The sequence below is a fragment of the Leiobunum rupestre genome, chromosome 1, assembly GCF_980474605.1.
Source record: "Leiobunum rupestre chromosome 1, qqLeiRupe1.1.hap1, whole genome shotgun sequence".
Lineage (NCBI taxonomy): Eukaryota > Metazoa > Arthropoda > Arachnida > Opiliones > Sclerosomatidae > Leiobunum > Leiobunum rupestre.
In genome coordinates, this window is record NC_143384.1 from 41763890 (window position 1) to 41786742 (window position 22853).

The 22853-nt window shown below is 40.0% G+C and overlaps 1 protein-coding gene across 5 annotated transcripts in view; it reads right to left on the reverse strand.

Annotated features, from left to right (window-relative positions):
* The window catches only part of Pkc53E (Protein C kinase 53E), a 253932-nt gene that overhangs the window by 22396 nt on the left and 208683 nt on the right, over positions 1-22853 (reverse strand). For 3 of the 5 annotated variants that reach the window (XR_016481799.1, XM_090180269.1, XM_090180267.1), the window contains exons 7-15: positions 21381-21621; positions 17832-17972; positions 13302-13475; positions 11843-11934; positions 7483-7545; positions 7273-7411; positions 7127-7207; positions 5689-5796; positions 4637-4777 (exon numbers count right to left, since the gene is read on the reverse strand). Coding sequence is in view for 4 of the 5 variants with exons in the window: in XM_090180269.1 (XP_090036395.1) it covers positions 4637-4777; positions 5689-5796; positions 7127-7207; positions 7273-7411; positions 7483-7545; positions 11843-11934; positions 13302-13475; positions 17832-17972; positions 21381-21621 (1180 nt within the window). In the remaining variant the exon portion in view is untranslated. The remainder of the gene's footprint in view (positions 1-4636; positions 4778-5688; positions 5797-7126; positions 7208-7272; positions 7412-7482; positions 7546-11842; positions 11935-13301; positions 13476-17831; positions 17973-21380; positions 21622-22853) is intronic. The other 2 variants (XM_090180270.1, XM_090180268.1) reach the window with 1 other exon arrangement.

Consider the following 22853-nt stretch of genomic DNA (forward strand, 5'->3'; position numbering starts at 1 on the left):
TTGAGTGAATTATGTTACTTACGGTACTAAGTGAAATAGTACTTCGGTTAAACAAAGTTTAGGTCGAGTTTGCGAACCGATTCGAAAATGCGTCTTACCATAAGTCAATAATATCGTTCCATTAGTTTGTCACTTTGGGGAACATTTTACTGAGAGCTAGTAACGGAGTGACGTCATCACAAGAATAAAATCTCACCCTAGCGCGGCGCTGTCAAAAGCTTCGTGTGACGCGTTAGCAAGCGGACGCAAAATGGCGACGAAGCCCGTAATGTAGTATGTTTTGCGAATAGCTCTCAGAAAAACCTTAGCATGTGTCACATTTATATGGCAATATTATACACTTATGGTCTTACGTTAGCTCTTATTCGACTAGAATGCTAGCCTTGTAAGTTTAAACCACAAAATAGGGATTTGTATGACGAAAAACAAACCACAAAAGAGAAAGAAACCTGACAAAACCACATGCCACAGATAGTTGAAAGTAGGTGCGAAATATAAGCATTCGAGGAGGAAGAGTGAAAACCAGCTTGGAACCGTCACATCACGCGTGAACCAATGTCGCATTTAAATTGGTAGATTGATTAATTCGGGTTTTATAATGGGGAATTGAATCTATTAGATTAGCGCATTATGTGGGTTGACATAAATTATAACCCTAGGTCCGTCAGGTCCGTAGCCAGGATTTTTCAGTTTGGGGGGGGGGGCAGCAAAATCTTAAACGCACTCTCGCAAGCTCAAAATTTGTGTTATCGTCGAGTTCGGGACTACTTATTTTCTTTCAATTTTCTATAAGATAGTAGCGGCAATGAGAGTAGCGGAGGTTTCTCTAACTATGCTGTACAGCCAAAGGTAGCTGATTTCTAACTCTTCGGGGCATATAGTTCATTCCTTCCCACAGACACTTTGACTCTAAGGTTCGACTTTCACAATAAAGATTGAAGTGAGATTGGAATAGCTCGTAGCACGCGTCACGATAGACTCCAACGCCATCTCTTTTTTCATAAAACAACTAAAAGCTACCTATGTGAGAAAATTCAGCTGGCGAGAGTGCGTTTAAGGGGCAAGACTGCTTTAAAATGAGCTTAAGGGTCCACACGGGCGTTTCGGCATTGGAACACTTGGGTAAAATAAATATAAATTAAATTTATATAAAACGTAAATCGAAGTTGAATTTCCAAACACCTTAGTTGGTCTTGATTTCTTCGTGTTTTTACCACAAATTTATACATAGACTTACAATGATTTGATTAATCACACGCGAGTCGATAGAAAAAATGGTGTATTGGACGTTATTCCTATTTTCCCCAAGCGGCGGTTTTCGGAAGATTTCGTTTGGAACATAGTGAAGTAGACGCTATTTTAAAGGGGAACGGCCAAGCTTTTCCAAATATGGCCTTATTTCCGTATCAAAAGATTAACAAGACGTTCAATATACTAACACGTACCTTTTTTTGTCTTGAAAAAATAGCTTTAGGCCCAAAAAGTTGAAACGAAAAATAACGCAAGGGGTTTGGGTTTGAATTGTCACCGCCATCTTAGGGGCTGCCGCCAGCGCCCCTAACCCCGTATGAGAGATTTGCGAACTATCCTAACTTTTAAAATCGCGCAATTTAGGCTAAGGTCTCTTATAACTGGAACGCGCCGCGCGTGCAAAACGAATTTTTGCGTCTTCAGCAGCGCGCTTTTTTTACGTTGTTTTTCTGTCTCACCAGGTGTCGCGGCGGACGCGCGCTTTTCGATTACCCGAAATTTCTTTATTTTATTAAAAATTAACCACTCAATATTTTTTGATGCGGTTTTCGCCATAAATTTTAGTTTTTAATGGGCTATAGGGCTATCTAACTGGTTAAAGCTTGACCGTCCCCCTTTAACAGGGTGGCCATGCATTTTTCGTTCTTATTTACCTATTTCGCATCGAAAATGTATGGAAGCCCGGTTTTCCAGCGACTTATTAACAGGGTTGCAATTAGGATCATGAGTGGGCCCAAATTATTTTTGAAGGGGCCAGTCCCCCCTCAGACCCTCCCGCTGGCTACGGGCCTGTATAACCCTTGACTATAATATATACTCGAAATTAATGTTACCTGGTTGACAATTAATAAACAGGCTAAAATGTGAACGTGAAAACTTGTAGAAGATTATATTGCACCACGAATCTATTTAAGCCATAAATATTCAACTCTATCATTAGCTACGGTATACCCATTGAATTAGGAATAATACTGCTAGAATTACAATTACGATCTCGGTTGCCATGGTTACGCGCGACCTGTTCTGATAAGACTGTATGAAATTCATCTTTATAATTAGGCGGTAGCGCCATCTATATTTTGTAAAGTTATATGGCTAAAAATAAATAATTATAAGCTAACTCACTGTAACTTGAGTTAAAAAGGATCGTGTTGACAAAATAAAAATATTTTTAAACAACTTCAAAGGTTTGTTTGTTACGAGAAATCATACATTTCAATTTCGCATCAGATTCGCGAAAAAATTCAATTGCAATATAGTTGCCACCACTAGAGACAGATGCCGCCACGGTAGAACGATAAAGTTGATATAGTCTCCTTATGTAACGAAATTGGTCCCGCGCCAGCCAGATTTAGTTGTACCTCTATTTATTCCCAACTCAATGGGTATACTCCTAGTGAACGGGTTATTAGGAACGAATTCGGAAATTTTAGCGCGAGATTGTTTACGAAAACAGAATATCCACGAAATAACTTATCACGGAGTCACGGACGGTTCGCGTTATTTTGTTAAAAATAAGGTTTACATTTATAATTATTTCTAGAATAAAAATACAAAATGAAGGAATGGAACGCCGATCTTTCGAAAGCGATTCTATCGAGTTCCTGTGAGGTTTTTAACAATTAAAACATTCAAACTATCTCTGAAAAACTAAGCCTCGGTGATACTTTGCCATATTATTATTAAATAATAAATGCTCTGTTATAATTTGATTATAATAATAACTATTCTAATATAATAATATTAAATAAATACTTGAATCTATGTAATTAAATAGATTAATGATAAATACTGCAAAAACTAAACATAACCATATCGCGCAATTTTAGGAACTAACGTTACGATTGCTTATAAATAACAGATGAGTTCTAATATAAATTGGCTGGAGGTGACATTGGGTATTCCAGTTGAATATTCGTGGCTTAAATAGATTCCTGATTGAGCGCGACAAAGCTACGGCTAAACTCAGCTACAAGTTTGCCCGTTCGCTTTTTCAAGCTGAAACTGTCTATTATGATACATTCGCGTTGCTTCGTTAATCGTTCACTAGATGGCGATACGTCTTCCACAGCGATGCGTTTTTTCAATTATATAGCACCCATATATTAACAAAGATCTCTCAATTATCGCACTCTGCGAGATGTCAAAAATTGTTTCGAGTCATATTCGAATTCTAAATGTTCAGTGGAGTTGGATTTAATTATTAAAATTATCTTTATGCTGTTTAAATTAATTATTATAATAATTATAAATATAACTTATATACCTAATTACTGAATTTTAAATTAAAAAGTAACATTAAATTTGGCTTCTACAATTTATTATTTAAAAATGTCGATGACGAAACCTATTATATGTGCTTTTGTTAAATTGACGGATTTGGAAATGACGTTTTAGCGATCGACACTACAGGTACATGTCTTGGGCACACAGCCTTCTTTGCGTGCTTTTTTTACCATATCATGTAGAGGTATTTTCACGCGCAAAATGAATTTTAAAAGCCGTCAATAAGGGTTTTTGACGAATTGTTTGTCGCGTAACCTATTATAAGGGTTTCTGTTAACTTGCTTGTTTCTGCTTGAAAAATAAGGTTGCCATGCTTTTTTTTACTCGAAAAAGTTGATGTTCTAATGAAATATGAATTACTCTAAATTTGAAATTAGAGATATTTAAATCCTGGACTTTTGCAGTGCTAACAGGTAACATTGATTTTTAGTATAATTTTCCAGCCCATTCTGATACTTAAAATAATTTTTAGTTCAGTAACGAAGTAGATTTCTCCAAATGAAAGATTTTTGAGGGACTTAAAATTTGAAATTACGAAGTCGGATACACACATTGTTAATAAATTGATCCATTTAACTAACAATCAAACGCGATTAATTCAAAACCCAAATTATCTAGACATCGACATCACCAACGGCGTGCAAACACCAACAACGTAGAATAAATTCAAATATACAATCGAGACACACATCGCTATTTCAAAAGACCAATCGATGAAAACGGGTTTCAACTAAATTTAGTAGAAACTAAAAATACTTAAATGCTGATACGCGCGTTGTGGTGACCAGTTAATTATGGTCTAAAAACAAACCGTTTGACTAAATGAAAAAGTATTTATTTGACGCAATATTTATTCGGCTTATTTTCCTAGTCTAGTGATGTATTACGCAGTCAAACTAAGCGTAGAGCTTGACGAAGTAGAAATACAAAAATTTTAAACTAGAGTTTCCCAAAAAAAAATATTAAATAAAACTTAATAAAATAAATATCGTGCAATTTTTTCACACAAGTCAAAACTAAAATGTAAATTAATTAAACATATTTTTTTCATAATGGGGGGCTGAAAAGAGGTGTAACGAAATGAAACGGTGGCACTTACGATTCTAGGTTTGAAGGGCGGCTGCACTTCCCGGTTCTCGATTTTCAGCCAGTCGATGCGACGGAAGAAAGGATGCCCCCGCACGTCCTCTTCGCCGCGAGAACCGCATCCCAAACGCTTCGCCGGGTTCTTCGTCAGAAACTGGGACAAGGACGAAACGCAAGTTGGTAGTACATGAAACCACGATGTAAGCGCAGCTCATTCAGTTATTGCGTAATTCAAAGAACGAATCGAAGGCAACTGAGAACCACCTAATAGCAACAAATACAGCACTGCCCACACAAGCAGAACGCAACCCGTTCAGAAGTTGGGAATTTTCTTACGTACAGTTTTCATTGGTTAGACACTTTAGCGGCTGCTGCCGTCGGAAGGGGAAAATTAGGAAATTGTCTCCCCCCCCCCCGCCCGTAAAATGTTCAGCGTAAAGGCTCGTCCAATGAAATTTGTACACAACACGGCGTTAGCGTGTTTAAAGGTTAGCTGCGTTTTCATTGCGTTTGTTGCTCCTAGTTGAGAACAAACTAACGTTTATCAAGACGTTTCCATGATCCACTCTTTTTCAAATTTAGTGGGCGGAGCTTAATTGGGGAATAAATTATAGACGCCATTTGTTGAATCATTATGACTACTATGTGGACTAAGAATTCTATATTGTAATTCAATATTTTATAATAATTAATATTATAAATACAATTCAATATTTTATAATAATTAATATTATAAATACAATTCAATATTTTATAATAATTAATATTATAAATACAATTCAATATTTTATAATTATTAATATTATATATACAATTCAATATTTTTCTAGCCTTTAGTAGCGCTATGGATATTCATAGGGTAAATACATTTATTGCAGTAGATGACGCCTCCAGACCCCTAATATTACGTTTGTTTGTTCTCAGTTACGCTTGTTCCGTTCTTACTAATCCGAATTAAGGAGCGAGAACAATCAAGTATTTTGGAAAATAGTAAAATTTACTACTTGTTCAGTCAGAAATTTCCTCAAAAATCTGTATGAAGCGGATGAAATTTTGTCGTCTTACCCCTTTGCAGGTGTCTTTGGCCTCCTTGGAGAGAGATTTGGGATAGGAGACATTGTGATCTGTTATGGAAGCGAATAATTCCTCCTCGTCTTCACCGTCAAAAGGAGGCTGCACAAAAACCACAGGTGTCAATCAAACGACCCAATTGTCCAATCAAACGACCCAATTGTCCAATCAAACGACCCGATTGTCCAATCAAACGACCCGATTGTCCAATCAAACGACCCGATTGTCCAATAAAACGACCCGATTGTCCAATAAAACTACCCGATTGTCCAATCAAACGACCCGATTGTCCAATCAAACGACCCGATTGTCCAATCAAACGACCCGATTGTCCAATCAAACGACCCAATTGTCCAATCAAACGACCCAATTGTCCAATCAAACGACCCGATTGTCCAATCAAACGACCCGATTGTCCAATCAAACGACCCAATTGTCCAATCAAACGACCCGATTGTCCAATCAAACGACCCGATTGTCCAATCAAACGACCCGATTGTCCAATCAAATGACCCGATTGTCCAATCAAATGACCCGATTGTCCAATCAAATGACCCGATTATCCAATCAAATGACCCGATTGTCCAATCAAATGACCCAATTGTCAACTAAATGACCCAATTTTCAATTAAATGGCACAGGTACAAATTTCAAGAAAAAAACATTTCAAGAGAGAACAGATTGATTCGAAAAAGCTTACAAAGAAACCAACATTTAGAGGGAAGCCTTTAGAAGGTTCGATTTGAGTGCTTTTATTTATTCTAGATGGCGCTACTTTATTTCATTTATTAAAAAAACAACTTCTAAAAACTAAGGAAAGTTCAACTAAGTAAAAATTCGCCAACAAAGAAACATGATGTTTTTCGGATAATTTAAAATTTCTACGTTTAGGACGCCATCTGATATTTAAAAATCCGTCCTATAATGGCGTTACCCCTCTTGACTAACGCGTATCTGTTTATGTGGGGATTGGACTAATGAATACCGGGACATTTGCGGTCCCTTAAAACGTAATTCATCTCCCGACTAAAAAATACTTTACTGCGCATGTGCGTCTACCATATTTTTAAACATTACCGTTCCTCGTGATACCTTCAGCAGTCGTTGTTGCGCATATTTTCCCCGATAGAGGGATAAGAGATTAATGTTTCTCCCAAAAGTGTGCCAGAACGTTATCTTTTTCGCTGAGAGCTTGTCGCGAAGAAGAATACGTCATCAATATTTAAAATTTTCGCCAATCCAGCGCCACCAAGTGTGGCGTTTTAGAACTTCTCTATACGCGATTGAAGAGGCGAGATAAAATCACGCCAAGACAAATTAGCCCATGGCCCGATAGCTGGTTGTCTTTGTCGTTGATGGTGTGACTAGCTCTCAGTAAAGGTAGGGCTGACACACTTATGGCTCGTGAAAGAAACGAACAAGTATATCTTACCTGTCCAACTAACATTTCGTAGAGTAGTACACCGTAAGCCCACCAATCTACAGACTTGCCGTAAGGCTGATACAAAATAATCTGCACAAAGACAAATGAGGAAGAATGTAATCGGTGGACTAACAACGGGGCGGGGGGGTGCTTACTTCGGGGGCGATGTAGTCGGGGGTCCCGCAGAACGTCTTCGTCGTCTTGTCGTTGGCGATCCCTTCTTTGCACATCCCGAAATCGGCAATTTTTATGTGTCCGTCCTGGTCGAGGAGGACGTTGTCTAGTTTCAGATCTCTGCAGGGGATTAGCAATTAGAACGGACATTGTCCCAACGAGGTGGGGACGGCGAAACAGAAAGTCTTTACCTGTATATGATACCCCGATTATGTAGGAAGAACAGGCCAATTGCTATTTCCGCTGCATAGAAGCTAAAATGACGCAAAGAAAATAATAATTAGAGGCTATGTAAAAAGCGTTTATAGTTGAGTGGGGACAATATTATGTGGGCTAATAATCTGATGGGGGCTCCAATAATCTGATGGGGGCTCCAATAATCTGATGGGGGCTCCAATAATCTGATGGGGGCTCCAATAATCTGATGGGGGCTCCAATAATCTGATGGGGGCTCCAATAATCTGATGGGGGCTCCAATAATCTGATGGGGGCTCCAATAATCTGATGGGGGCTCCAATAATCTGATGGGGGCTCCAATAATCTGATGGGGGCTCCAATAATCTGATGGGGGCTCCAATAATCTGATGGGGGCTCCAATAATCTGATGGGGGCTCCAATAATCTGATGGGGGCTCCAATAATCTGATGGGGGCTCCAATAATCTGATGGGGGCTCCAATAATCTGATGGGGGCTCCAATAATCTGATGGGGGCTCCAATAATCTGATGGGGGCTCCAATAATCTGATGGGGGCTCCAATAATCTGATGGGGGCTCCAATAATCTGATGGGGGCTCCAATAATCTGATGGGGGCTCCAATAATCTGATGGGGGCTCCAATAATCTGATGGGGGCTCCAATAATCTGATGGGGGCTCCAATAATCTGATGGGGGCTCCAATAATCTGATGGGGGCTCCAATAATCTGATGGGGGCTCCAATAATCTGATGGGGGCTCCAATAATCTGATGGGGGCTCCAATAATCTGATGGGGGCTCCAATAATCTGATGGGGGCTCCAATAATCTGATGGGGGCTCCAATAATCTGATGGGGGCTCCAATAATCTGATGGGGGCTCCAATAATCTGATGGGGGCTCCAATAATCTGATGGGGGCTCCAATAATCTGATGGGGGCTCCAATAATCTGATGGGGGCTCCAATAATCTGATGGGGGCTCCAATAATCTGATGGGGGCTCCAATAATCTGATGGGGGCTCCAATAATCTGATGGGGGCTCCAATAATCTGATGGGGGCTCCAATAATCTGATGGGGGCTCCAATAATCTGATGGGGGCTCCAATAATCTGATGGGGGCTCCAATAATCTGATGGGGGCTCCAATAATCTGATGGGGGCTCCAATAATCTGATGGGGGCTCCAATAATCTGATGGGGGCTCCAATAATCTGATGGGGGCTCCAATAATCTGATGGGGGCTCCAATAATCTGATGGGGGCTCCAATAATCTGATGGGGGCTCCAATAATCTGATGGGGGCTCCAATAATCTGATGGGGGCTCCAATAATCTGATGGGGGCTCCAATAATCTGATGGGGGCTCCAATAATCTGATGGGGGCTCCAATAATCTGATGGGGGCTCCAATAATCTGATGGGGGCTCCAATAATCTGATGGGGGCTCCAATAATCTGATGGGGGCTCCAATAATCTGATGGGGGCTCCAATAATCTGATGGGGGCTCCAATAATCTGATGGGGGCTCCAATAATCTGATGGGGGCTCCAATAATCTGATGGGGGCTCCAATAATCTGATGGGGGCTCGAATAATCTGATGGGGGCTCCAATAATCTGATGGGGGCTCCAATAATCTGATGGGGGCTCGAATAATCTGATGGGGGCTCCAATAATCTGATGGGGGCTCCAATAATCTGATGGGGGCTCCAATAATCTGATGGGGGCTCCAATAATCTGATGGGGGCTCCAATAATCTGATGGGGGCTCCAATAATCTGATGGGGGCTCCAATAATCTGATGGGGGCTCCAATAATCTGATGGGGGCTCCAATAATCTGATGGGGGCTCCAATAATCTGATGGGGGCTCCAATAATCTGATGGGGGCTCCAATAATCTGATGGGGGCTCCAATAATCTGATGGGGGCTCCAATAATCTGATGGGGGCTCCAATAATCTGATGGGGGCTCCAATAATCTGATGGGGGCTCCAATAATCTGATGGGGGCTCCAATAATCTGATGGGGGCTCCAATAATCTGATGGGGGCTCCAATAATCTGATGGGGGCTCCAATAATCTGATGGGGGCTCCAATAATCTGATGGGGGCTCCAATAATCTGATGGGGGCTCCAATAATCTGATGGGGGCTCCAATAATCTGATGGGGGCTCCAATAATCTGATGGGGGCTCCAATAATCTGATGGGGGCTCCAATAATCTGATGGGGGCTCCAATAATCTGATGGGGGCTCCAATAATCTGATGGGGGCTCGAATAATCTGATGGGGGCTCCAATAATCTGATGGGGGCTCCAATAATCTGATGGCGGCTCCAATAATCTGATGGGGGCTCCAATAATCTGATGGGGGCTCGAATAATCTGATGGGGGCTCCAATAATCTGATGGGGGCTCGAATAATCTGATGGGGGCTCCAATAATCTGATGGGGGCTCCAATAATCTGATGGCGGCTCCAATAATCTGATGGCGGCTCCAATAATCTGATGGGGGCTCCAATAATCTGATGGGGGCTCCAATAATCTGATGGGGGCTCCAATAATCTGATGGGGGCTCCAATAATCTGATGGGGGCTCCAATAATCTGATGGGGGCTCCAATAATCTGATGGGGGCTCCAATAATCTGATGGGGGCTCCAATAATCTGATGGGGGCTCCAATAATCTGATGGGGGCTCCAATAATCTGATGGGGGCTCCAATAATCTGATGGGGGCTCCAATAATCTGATGGGGGCTCCAATAATCTGATGGGGGCTCCAATAATCTGATGGGGGCTCCAATAATCTGATGGCGGCTCCAATAATCTGATGGGGGCTCCAATAATCTGATGGGGGCTCCAATAATCTGATGGGGGCTCGAATAATCTGATGGGGGCTCGAATAATCTGATGGGGGCTCGAATAATCTGATGGGGGCTCCAATAATCTGATGGGGGCTCCAATAATCTGATGGGGGCTCCAATAATCTGATGGGGGCTCCAATAATCTGATGGGGGCTCCAATAATCTGATGGGGGCTCCAATAATCTGATGGGGGCTCCAATAATCTGATGGGGGCTCCAATAATCTGATGGGGGCTCCAATAATCTGATGGGGGCTCCAATAATCTGATGGCGGCTCCAATAATCTGATGGCGGCTCCAATAATCTGATGGGGGCTCCAATAATCTGATGGGGGCTCCAATAATCTGATGGGGGCTCCAATAATCTGATGGGGGCTCCAATAATCTGATGGGGGCTCCAATAATCTGATGGGGGCTCCAATAATCTGATGGGGGCTCCAATAATCTGATGGGGGCTCCAATAATCTGATGGCGGCTCCAATAATCTGATGGGGGCTCCAATAATCTGATGGGGGCTCCAATAATCTGATGGGGGCTCCAATAATCTGATGGGGGCTCCAATAATCTGATGGGGGCTCCAATAATCTGATGGGGGCTCCAATAATCTGATGGGGGCTCCAATAATCTGATGGGGGCTCCAATAATCTGATGGGGGCTCCAATAATCTGATGGGGGCTCCAATAATCTGATGGGGGCTCCAATAATCTGATGGGGGCTCCAATAATCTGATGGGGGCTCCAATAATCTGATGGGGGCTCCAATAATCTGATGGGGGCTCCAATAATCTGATGGGGGCTCCAATAATCTGATGGGGGCTCCAATAATCTGATGGCGGCTCCAATAATCTGATGGGGGCTCCAATAATCTGATGGGGGCTCCAATAATCTGATGGCGGCTCCAATAATCTGATGGGGGCTCCAATAATCTGATGGGGGCTCCAATAATCTGATGGGGGCTCCAATAATCTGATGGGGGCTCCAATAATCTGATGGGGGCTCCAATAATCTGATGGGGGCTCCAATAATCTGATGGGGGCTCCAATAATCTGATGGCGGCTCCAATAATCTGATGGGGGCTCCAATAATCTGATGGGGGCTCCAATATTCTGATGGGGGCTCCAATATTCTGATGGGGGCTCCAATATTCTGATGGGGGCTCCAATATTCTGATGGGGGCTCCAATATTCTGATGGGGGCTCCAATATTCTGATGGGGGCTCCAATATTCTGATGGGGGCTCCAATATTCTGATGGGGGCCCCAATATTCTGATGGGGGCTCCAATATTCTGATGGGGGCCCCAATATTCTGATGGGGCCCCCAATATTCTTAATATTCTTATATTTAATACTAAATACAGAGAATCGTCTGAATTATTTAAAAGTTTCCCGCTCATTATGACTGCAAACCGAGCTGCAAACACTCCAACTCGCCCTAAAATGAGCGGAGAGTGCCCACCACTGTTGACCGCTACGTGGCTCTGTGTAAACTGAAAAGGCGAATTATTGGTATACGTACACTGCGACAGGTTCTTTAAACTTTCCGCACTGCTGGATTTGGAACATCAGGTCTCCGCCGTTCACGTATTCCATCACGAAATACAATCGGTCCTGAAAGTTACATTTCAAAAGTCAATATTACCACCAATATGTAATAAGTATCCATCTTAAATAAACACACGCAAATACAAATTTCAACTACATTTTTATACATGTAATAATAATTCTATTTTAGACTCATTTTCTCAAAATGCGTTTACGGAAGACAAGATAGTGCTGTGCCAAATATATTATGAACATATTTATAAATAATTGTAGAAAATAAATGTAAGAAAATAATCCTAAGCCGTGTAAATGTGATACTTTACTAGTGTTGCCACAATATTTTCATATTCAAATTATCCTACTTTACCCTGTTTTTAAAGAATTTTCCTGACCTTTTTAAGGTTAAAATTAGATAAGTTTTAACTGTACATTTTACTTTTATCCAAATTTAATAAATTTTCTTAAACATATTAAGATTGTGGTTTAACTAAAATGTTTTTATTGCATCTTTTAAAAAATTGCCAGAACCAAATAATAATTGCAGTTTATTTATAATAAAATTACTTTCATGAAATTTACAAAATAAAATAAAATTCTCTGACGTTTTACAAATTCCCTTACTTTAAGGCTTATTTAAAAATTCCCCGACTTTCTTGACATATAAATTTATGATTTTTAGGCCTATTTTAAAATTTTACTTTTTCCCAGTTTTTGTGACTCATTTCAAAATTCTAGATTTTCCCTTACGTTTAAAAAAAAAACTAAAATTATCTGACTTTTTAGGCTTATTATTTAATTCCCCGGTTTTCCCTGATGTTTGGCAACCCTGCCGCTAGCCGGAACATGTACTATAACTAGTCCATGGCCGGAGTAATACGAGTGGGCCGTGGCTAATTCCAGGGTCGTGACGCGTTGTACGCATCCGCGTTTTGGCGGGAAATTGCTTGGCAACCGCGATGGTATAAATTTCCCTAAACAGCCTCAATCGATATAATATAAATGGGCAGGAATCCATAGCTCTTAGAGCTATGGATTTCTGCCCATTTATATAAACTACTTGGAATGCTTATCCTGGCGTACCGCGTATGGTAAGATCACTCTGACGGCTTTGGCCTCGCCTACGAGATAAAAAATCCCTCTGCGCGCGCTCCCCTCTCACGTTGTTGTTTGTTAAGTTCACATAAGCCGCGTTCACACTACGCACGTTGGAAACGTTTTCGAAAGATCGAATTCAACATTTAAATATATTTGACCGCCAAATTTTACAATTTGATATTTGGAAACGTTTTAAAACGTTTCCAAAGTGTCTAGTGTGAACGCGGCTTTAGTGACGTCAAAAAAACCGTCGGCCACATCGAGGCGAAAATCTGCGGCGATAAGCATTCCCAGTAGAGGTATGGATTCCTGAAATTGGTGATAGGGGCAGTACTGACCATCGTTTGGAAACACGAGTGTAGCTGCACTAGGAATGGAGGCTTGTTGGCCAGCGCGAGCACCCTTTTTTCGACCATGGCGCACTCGACGTCGTCGTCCTGAATGATGATGTCCTTCTTCAAGATCTTGATGGCGTACAACTCGTCCGTTCCTTTCCTCTCGGCGAGCATTACCTGCGGACAAACACGACTATTATTCCACACGCCATGGCGGAGCGATACGTTGGAAAGAAAATAGTGACCCTTCCCACATTGACTTAAGAGCTATCTTTTGTTTATGAGCTACGAGTCCAAACGTCTTTGGATTTAAAAGTGTTAGGTAAGTTTCAATATACGCGTCGAGCTTAGGAAATATAGCGCCATCTGCCTTAATATCCGTCAACTAAATATGTGAAGAGATAGCAGACGCGTGCTAAATTGACATCGCCATATCTATGATATCAAGGATTCTATAGAAAGCCCATGATCAAATGAACAAGAAAAATATGAAGTAGTTTAGTTTATATTCCGAAAATCTTTTTGCAACTTTATCTTTAAATAACTCTGGTATTAGTAAGTGTAGGGATCTGTTGTCGTGTAGGGCTTGCCACCAACATCCTAGACGGTAGAACCCGACCACTTTGGAATAATTGCATTACCATTTGATGGATGACTTGGGCCTATGGCGGCGTCTAATATATTAGATTAGCTAATTACTATTATTATCATAAGTGCATTACGTTTTGAGGTATGCCAATTAGTCGAAATAATTACTGATATTTACTAGAGTGACGTAAAATTGAGGTCGCACCCAAAAAGATGAGCGATTGGATAATCGAAGTAGAAAACTTAAAATAAAATAAAATTCGAAAACAAATCTTATTTATATTAGCTTTTAGGTGTTAACAAATCGCGTTTATATTAGCTTTTAGGTGTTAACAAATCGCGTTTATATTAGCTTTTAGGTGTTAACAAATCGCGTTTATATTAGCTTTTAGGTGTTAACAAATCGCGTTTATATTAGCTTTTAGGTGTTAACAAATCGCGTTTATATTAGCTTTTAGGTGTTAACAAATCGCGTTTATATTAGCTTTTAGGTGTTAACAAATCGCGTTTATATTAGCTTTTAGGTGTTAACAAATCGCGTTTATATTAGCTTTTAGGTGTTAACAAATCGCGTTTATATTAGCTTTTAGGTGTTAACAAATCGCGTTTATATTAGCTTTTAGGTGTTAACAAATCGCGTTTATATTAGCTTTTAGGTGTTAACAAATCGCGTTTATATTAGCTTTTAGGTGTAAACAAATCGCGTTTATATTAGCTTTTAGGTGTTAACAAATCGCGTTTATATTAGCTTTTAGGTGTTAACAAATCGCGTTTATATTAGCTTTTAGGTGTTAACAAATCGCGTTTATATTAGCTTTTAGGTGTTAACAAATCGCGTTTATATTAGCTTTTAGGTGTTAACAAATCGCGTTTATATTAGCTTTTAGGTGTTAACAAATCGCGTTTATATTAGCTTTTAGGTGTTAACAAATCGCGTTTATATTAGCTTTTAGGTGTTAACAAATCGCGTTTATATTAGCTTTTAGGTGTTAACAAATCGCGTTTATATTAGCTTTTAGGTGTTAACAAATCGCGTTTATATTAGCTTTTAGGTGTTAACAAATCGCGTTTATATTAGCTTTTAGGTGTTAACAAATCGCGTTTATATTAGCTTTTAGGTGTTAACAAATCGCGTTTATATTAGCTTTTAGGTGTTAACAAATCGCGTTTATATTAGCTTTTAGGTGTTAACAAATCGCGTTTATATTAGCTTTTAGGTGTTAACAAATCGCGTTTATATTAGCTTTTAGGTGTTAACAAATCGCGTTTATATTAGCTTTTAGGTGTTAACAAATCGCGTTTATATTAGCTTTTAGGTGTTAACAAATCGCGTTTATATTAGCTTTTAGGTGTTAACAAATCGCGTTTATATTAGCTTTTAGGTGTTAACAAATCGCGTTTATATTAGCTTTTAGGTGTTAACAAATCGCGTTTATATTAGCTTTTAGGTGTTAACAAATCGCGTTTATATTAGCTTTTAGGTGTTAACAAATCGCGTTTATATTAGCTTTTAGGTGTTAACAAATCGCGTTTATATTAGCTTTTAGGTGTTAACAAATCGCGTTTATATTAGCTTTTAGGTGTTAACAAATCGCGTTTATATTAGCTTTTAGGTGTTAACAAATCGCGTTTATATTAGCTTTTAGGTGTTAACAAATCGCGTTTATATTAGCTTTTAGGTGTTAACAAATCGCGTTTATATTAGCTTTTAGGTGTTAACAAATCGCGTTTATGTTAGCTTTCAGGTGTTAACAAATCGCGTTTATATTAGCTTTCAGGTGTTAACAAATCGCGTTTATTTTAGCTTTTAGGTGTTAACAAATCGCGTTTATATTAGCTTTTAGGTGTTAACAAATCGCGTTTATGTTAGCTTTTAGGTGTTAACAAATCGCGTTTATGTTAGCTTTTAGGTGTTAACAAATCGCGTTTATGTTAGCTTTTAGGTGTTAACAAATCGCGTTTATATTAGCTTTTAGGTGTTAACAAATCGCGTTTATATTACCTTTTAGGTGTTAACAAATCGCGTTTATATTAGCTTTTAGGTGTTAACAAATCGCGTTTATATTACCTTTTAGGTGTTAACAAATCGCGTTTATATTACCTTTTAGCAGAAGAAAATAGGGGAAGTACGTATCTGTAGCTTTGAGCCGTAGAAGTCGTCGTGTGACCCACGAAAACGCCTTTTTACGCATAATAAACCAAACTTAAAAAGTAGTCCTACTTTTGTTTTGATTCAACACGGCTATAATCGACGAAAGCAAATACGCCTTAGCTCAAATAGCAGAGAATGAGAAGGGCAATATGTTACAATTGTTCAATTTAAGAAAAATGACTTTTTAAACGATGTATTCATCCGCGATTTCCCGCCAAACCGTTTTGGCGCGAAAATTCGTGAAAAGTGACGCCTTTCCAAAGCTGACTAGAAGCGTACTTCCCCCTATTTTCTTCTGCTTTTAGGTGTTAGCTATTTTTACCAAAATTGTGTTAATTTTAGTTTTTACCATAAGTTTATGATTATTTTCCAAAAGTGCGGCATTTAGTCGAAGTAATTATTGAGAACTGCCGTCACACCCAAAACGATACGCGCCTCTAGGGATAAAAATACGCATCTTAAAAACAATTACTATACACATCGGTTCTACACGTGCTCATTATGACGAGGAGGCAAATAGCGCCTATTAGGCCTAATGATTTAGTCCACCAAAAATGCTGGTTCATTCTAAAAATGGCTCTCAGTAAATATGTTACAAAGGGAACTAGCACATAGAAACCCAGAATAGCTGCGTTAGAAGTCGCTAAATTAGTGTTATTTGTCTGGGTGGCGGAGTGGTAAGCAATATTGCTCGTTCTGGAAAAAAAGGAATACACACTCTATATTAAACTATTCGTTTGTTTTGGTCAGAGTATTGGCCCAATACTCTGACCTCGACGAATACTATTGGGGCTACACGTTTTACTCCTCCTGAAAAGGAGCTGTAAAGGAAGTACCCTTATTCAGAATTTATTTGCTAAAATAGGGCCACAGGCACCCATTTTGGGAAAATGCCTATACACCGACTAACTATTGGCCACCTTAGAATTGGAGTAAAATGACGTCATTGGGTTATTCTTCTTACCCTACTCCCAAATCCATAAAAACTCGTCGAGGTTAACGCTAATAGTAAGGGTAAGGAGAGGTTTGCTCGCGTGGTATGTAGGGCTTGCCACCACTCTCCTACGCGTTGTAACCCGGCCACCTGTTTAATGGCATTATAAGTCGCTAGATGACTTGGGCCTAGGGTGGTGCTTTGGGTGTTAACCTAACTGATTATTATAATAATAAACCCAGAACAAGTGAAAAGTATCCACCTAAAGGAGCCCAGGTTCGATCCCAACTTGTGGCACTGGGTGAAAACTCGGAACAACTCCTTCCGCGTTGAGTTACCAAGTTATCTGTCAATCTGTTACTAGAGTTCTTCGGTTTTCCGTTTAAAGTTGACGTTTTAAAGCAATAGCGAGTGTAGGGACGCTGGTGGTGAGCTGTGGCGGGACTAACCAAACCTTCCCACGTTATTGACATAGCTTATTATCGCTGTTGCGTATTGAATAGTTCTAATAATAATCAGCTAGGCTAATACCCTTGGCACCACCTTAGGCCCAAGTCATCAAGCTACTTTTGAAGCCTTTAAATCCGGTGGCCGGGTTATAAAGCGTAGGCAGCCCTACATTCCACGCGAGCCAACAGCTTTCTACATTTACTATTACCGTTAACCTCGACAATTTTTTATGGAAGGGGAAACCGATGAGCTCGAGGGTGTAGTTCCGAGTTTTCAGCCAGTGCCACAAGTTGGGATCGAACCCGGCTCCTCTTGCTGCTAGGTGAAAGCGCTAATCCACCCCGCCAGCCCACTCGTATGAAGTAATTTGCAAATAGAATAGACCTGCACCAGAAAGAGAGCAACGTACCTTTCCGAAACTTCCCTTGCCAAGCACCATGACGAAATTGAAGTCTGAGGCCCTGATGACGTCTTGCTTGCCCATGTTGTGAGGAATGTCTGTCATCTGAGATATTTTGTCGGATTTCTTCGTCGCTAGTGACAATCTCGACTGTATGCGGAGAAGACGACAGATAGAGAGTGTCACAATTATGGTGTTAGTGCGAAAATGTTCGTTCAAGAGAATATAAAGTTTTTGGAAAATTTCCATACCGCCATATTTAGATTTTTGGATCAAACCAAAACAATTTCTAGAGCTCCGAGTGCTTTTTCAAATTATTTATGGGATATATCCTAATAAAGAATTTATTTATTTATTTATTATTTATATCGCTAAACCGTTACTTGGCAGATAATATTGTACATGTCAGAGTGCTTTTTGAAAATTAATTCTTAGATTTATTGCTGAACCATTATTAGTAAATCGCAGTTTCTAGAGCTCCGAGTTTTATTTCAAATTAATGCTTGGATATATTGCTGAATCCATATTAGCAAATTACATTTTCTAGAACTCCGAGTGATATTTCAAATTGTTTCTTAGATATATTGCTGAACCAATATTAGCAAATTACAGTTTCTAAAGCTCCAAGTGATATTTCAAATTGATTCTTAGATATATTGCTGAACCAATATTAGCAAATTACAGTTTCTAAAGCTCCAAGTGATATTTCAAATTGATTCTTAGATATATTGCTGAACCAATATTAGCAAATTACAGTTTCTAAAGCTCCAAGTGATATTTCAAATTGATTCTTAGATATATTGCTGAACCAATATTAGCAAATTACAGTTTCTAAAGCTCCAAGTGATATTTCAAATTGATTCTTAGATATATTGCTGAACCAATATTAGCAAATTACAGTTTCTAAAGCTCCAAGTGATATTTCAAATTAATGCTTGGATATATTGCTGAATCCATATTAGCAAATTACATTTTCTAGAACTCCGAGTGATATTTCAAATTGTTTCTTAGATATATTGCTGAACCAATATTAGCAAATTACAGTTTCTAAAGCTCCAAGTGATATTTCAAATTGATTCTTAGATATATTGCTGAACCAATATTAGCAAATTACAGTTTCTAAAGCTCCAAGTGATATTTCAAATTGATTCTTAGATATATTGCTGAACCAATATTAGCAAATTACGGCGTTTAGAGCTCCGAAATAGTGTTTCATAATTATTTAGCAGATGTCAGTTTCTAGAGCTCCGAGATCTATTTCAAATTAATTCTTGGATATATTGTTTCATCATTATTTTGCAGATATCGGCTTCCAGAGCTGCGAGTGCCATTTCAAATTAATTATTAGATATTACCAGAAGAAAATAGGGGAAGTACGTATCTGTAGCTTTGAGCCGTAGAAGTCGTCGTGTGACCCACGAAAACGCCTTTTTACGCATAATAAACCAAACTGAAAAAGTAGTCCTACTTTTGTTTTGATTCAACACGGCTATAATCGACGAAAGCAAATACGCCTTAGCTCAAATAGCAGAGAATGAGAAGGGCAATATGTTACAATTGTTCAATTTAAGAAAAATGACTTTTTAAACGATGTATTCATCCGCGATTTCCCGCCAAACCGTTTTGGCGCGAAAATTCGTGAAAAGTGACGCCTTTCCAAAGCTGACTAGAAGCGTACTTCCCCCTATTTTCTTCTGATATTACCCACTATTTCACAGACGTCAAAATAATAGACATATTGTAATGGGAGTCTATTGGATGCTAGTACTTAAAGGGAGTAGATCCTGAACCGAAAATCGTCTGCTAACAAGCGTTAAGATTGGTTTTTATTGTAGCTAGCGCTACTCCTTGCTACCGATAAATGCGGTGGCAGAAAATTAGGCGATCCACCAATAAATATTAAACTTTATACTCCCTTCCACATTCAGTAAAAAATACATTCAGATCTGGTAGCAATTAGAGAAGAGTTTTCTAAATGTGCAATGAGTTGTTTAGCAGAAACTGCGTATGACCAGAAGTTTATAAGAACTTTCTTATTAGAGAAGTATCCATCAACTCTATAAAAATGAAACAAGTACCTTCGAGGGATCGAAGCAGTTTCAATGGGAGCGGAATCATACACCGCATTATGGCTGAATTACTTATACAATGTAAGAAATTCGCTGTCTAATTAATTCACTAATTGAGAGATCAGGGGCGTAGGAACGTTCTAAAGGCGGGGGGGGGGCAAAGAGAAACGAAAAGGGGTCTGGAGAATGGTTTTGAATTTTTAATGGAGTGATGTTTCTCAGAATGCATTTGCACTTTTTACTACTCTGTAAATTGGCGGGAAAAGAATGAAATTTAAACACAGTTGAGGTTCTTTAGGATGATAAAATTAGCGAATAAGTAGATTAGTCCATTAGGAAATGGGATGAAAAAGCTAAACCCTAAGCAAATTTGAAAATTTAAAAACTTACTAATAGCTCTTACCGATAGGTCTTCGAGCAAACATAAAGACGCGAAACTCGGACCAAATAGACCGATTCTATTTGGTCCGAGTTTCGCGTCTTTTTGTTTGCTCAAAGACCTATCCATAGATAGTTGAGTTTAACGTTACATTTGAGGTTCTATAGGCTTTATATATAATCGATGGAGCCCGATTTTTCTGAGGTCACGTGCCGGAAAAGGGTAAACGCTTCGTAACAAAACCGTCAATGGGAAAGCTCTCAGTATTCGAATCTAGGGTACGAGTTTAAATTATCTTTGAACTGACCGAAGGGTTGGAGTGGTCAATAACAATAGTTGCCCCTCCCAGGAAAATTCTAGGGAGGGGCATTGCCCCTCCTGTTCCTACGCCCCTGTGAGAAATCAATATTTTGTAAATAGTTTTCGAAAATCACAGCATGGTGTATTTAAACTAGCACTATTCATTCTTACGAGCCCGCGAAGGCACTCATTTCAAGCTAGTACTTCCAACAATAAACTGTTCAGGTTACCAATATCGTAATCAGTCAGATCAGGGTAATGTTTTATATTCCCCATTCACCAAATTGTATCAGATTGATTATCACCAAGTAACCGATCTTAAATGTTCCGATATAATTAATCTCGCCAGATTCCGTTAACTGAACCGTTATCTGACTTATACGTTTAGAACATATATAAATAATCTTGTGGAATCAAATCCAAATAACTAGTAGTTATAATTTCCAAAGAAATGTAATCGGAGGATACGTAAAATCGATAACTGTGAGGCATCTGTCCGTTTTTTCGATTAGTTTTAGGTTGTTTGAATTAGGACCCATTATCAACTGATCTGATAATATCTGAGCGTAAATATAGATAATCTTATATCTATCAACGCCACTATATCTGATAATTGGTTGGAAGCACTATTTCAAGCAATGAATACTACTCTACAAATCGTTACTTTAATCACTAACTTCTAATTGATGGGTCAGCGCACCGTCAGGTTTTGTACAACTCTGGTTTGTCGCGCGAAGAGTGGAGGAACATCGAAACGGTTTACGAACAACACCGAGATGGGCTAGAAAACGTGTCAGCGTGTGTCCCTACCGTGCCTACCTTCATCTGCGTCTTAAGCTCGGAGATGTTGCCGTCGTCCTCGGCAGGCACGTGCACGTTGTAGAATTCTCCCTCTTCGGCGGTCAGCAGCTTGTACCAGCCCTCGGCCGGGTTCTTCATGATCTCGGACACCCCGAAGGACAGCGAGCCCATGAAGTCGTTGCGCGACGTCCGGTCCCAGTCCCACACTTCCAACAGCAACCGACGGTCCTTGTCCTCTGGCCTTAGGTCGCTGGAAAGACAGAGAAAATCAGCATGGCTGTCATCAAACGCATTTGAAATGGAATACCCTAAGTCAATAAACTTAGATTTGACGTCTTATCTAAATAGCGGCACTGGTCACAAAGGGGGATAGCAACTGCGGAGATTTGATGAGGGGCTGCCAGAGACAGATCACGATTATGGGCGACTTATACAGTTCTCCGGAGAGAGGCTTCCCAAGAAACAAGCCTGCACTATCCAGAGCCGCAAAGAGACACCGGACATCCAGGTAAGAGCACCACGATATCATCAGCCCGGCCCGGACTGGCCAGGTCGGCTGGTCGGTGTTCGCCGAGGGCCTCCGGCTCAAGGGAGCCCCAAATTGCTTATAAGAAATTTTCCCTAAAGGTCCTTTAGACGCATTTGACGTTTCAAATTAATGTGCACATAGAGTGTAGTACACTTTAAACGTTATTTGTTGTCCTATAAATAACCATTTATACTTTTATTCCATACCCCCACTCCACCCAGTCTCTAGCAGAGGGCCCCCGAAGGAACCAGTCCGGGCCTGTCATACGAAATAGACGCCCACACGAGTCCCGTCAGAAATATCCCGTAGATGGTCGTCATGCGAAGTAGACAAGAGGACTCAGGATAGCGCCCTGGAGGGCTCAACAGTGAACTGCGTACACTCGAGACGTACGATTCGACGATACGTGATGAAAGACAGAAAATTATGTCCCGACTCCCGAGAGATCAGCGGCTCCATGGCACTCGGGTAGCCCATCGTTTTATGTTGCTGTCATGCGCAATGAGGATATTTATTCGGATGGTGTTGGTTCCTCCAACATTATACCGAACTGACACACTTTTGAGTCTTATGTCTCATTTACCCTAGTGCGCTACTATAAATGCTCTAATAACAGGGGCCTTTTTGTAATGCCACAATGATAGAGCCGACAGTTGCTTTAAAGGCAGTATAAGCTAAATCAAAAAATGGAATTTTTAGCAAAAACTAGCGCAAATTATATCTGCCTTCGGTTAACCCTGGTGGTAGAAATTCTTTGATCCACCATAAGCACGAAAGTTCAAACACCCTTAAATACTACCCTTCAAACTGATTTGTGAATAGTCGTGTTGGTATTAATATATTCTTTAGAGCATTTAAAGCAAGTGTTGGCTAGAGGTGAAGTAGCTCTTTCTTCAACAGATGTCGCTAGCGTCGAAATCAAAACAAGATAGTTAAGCTACATTTTGACTCAA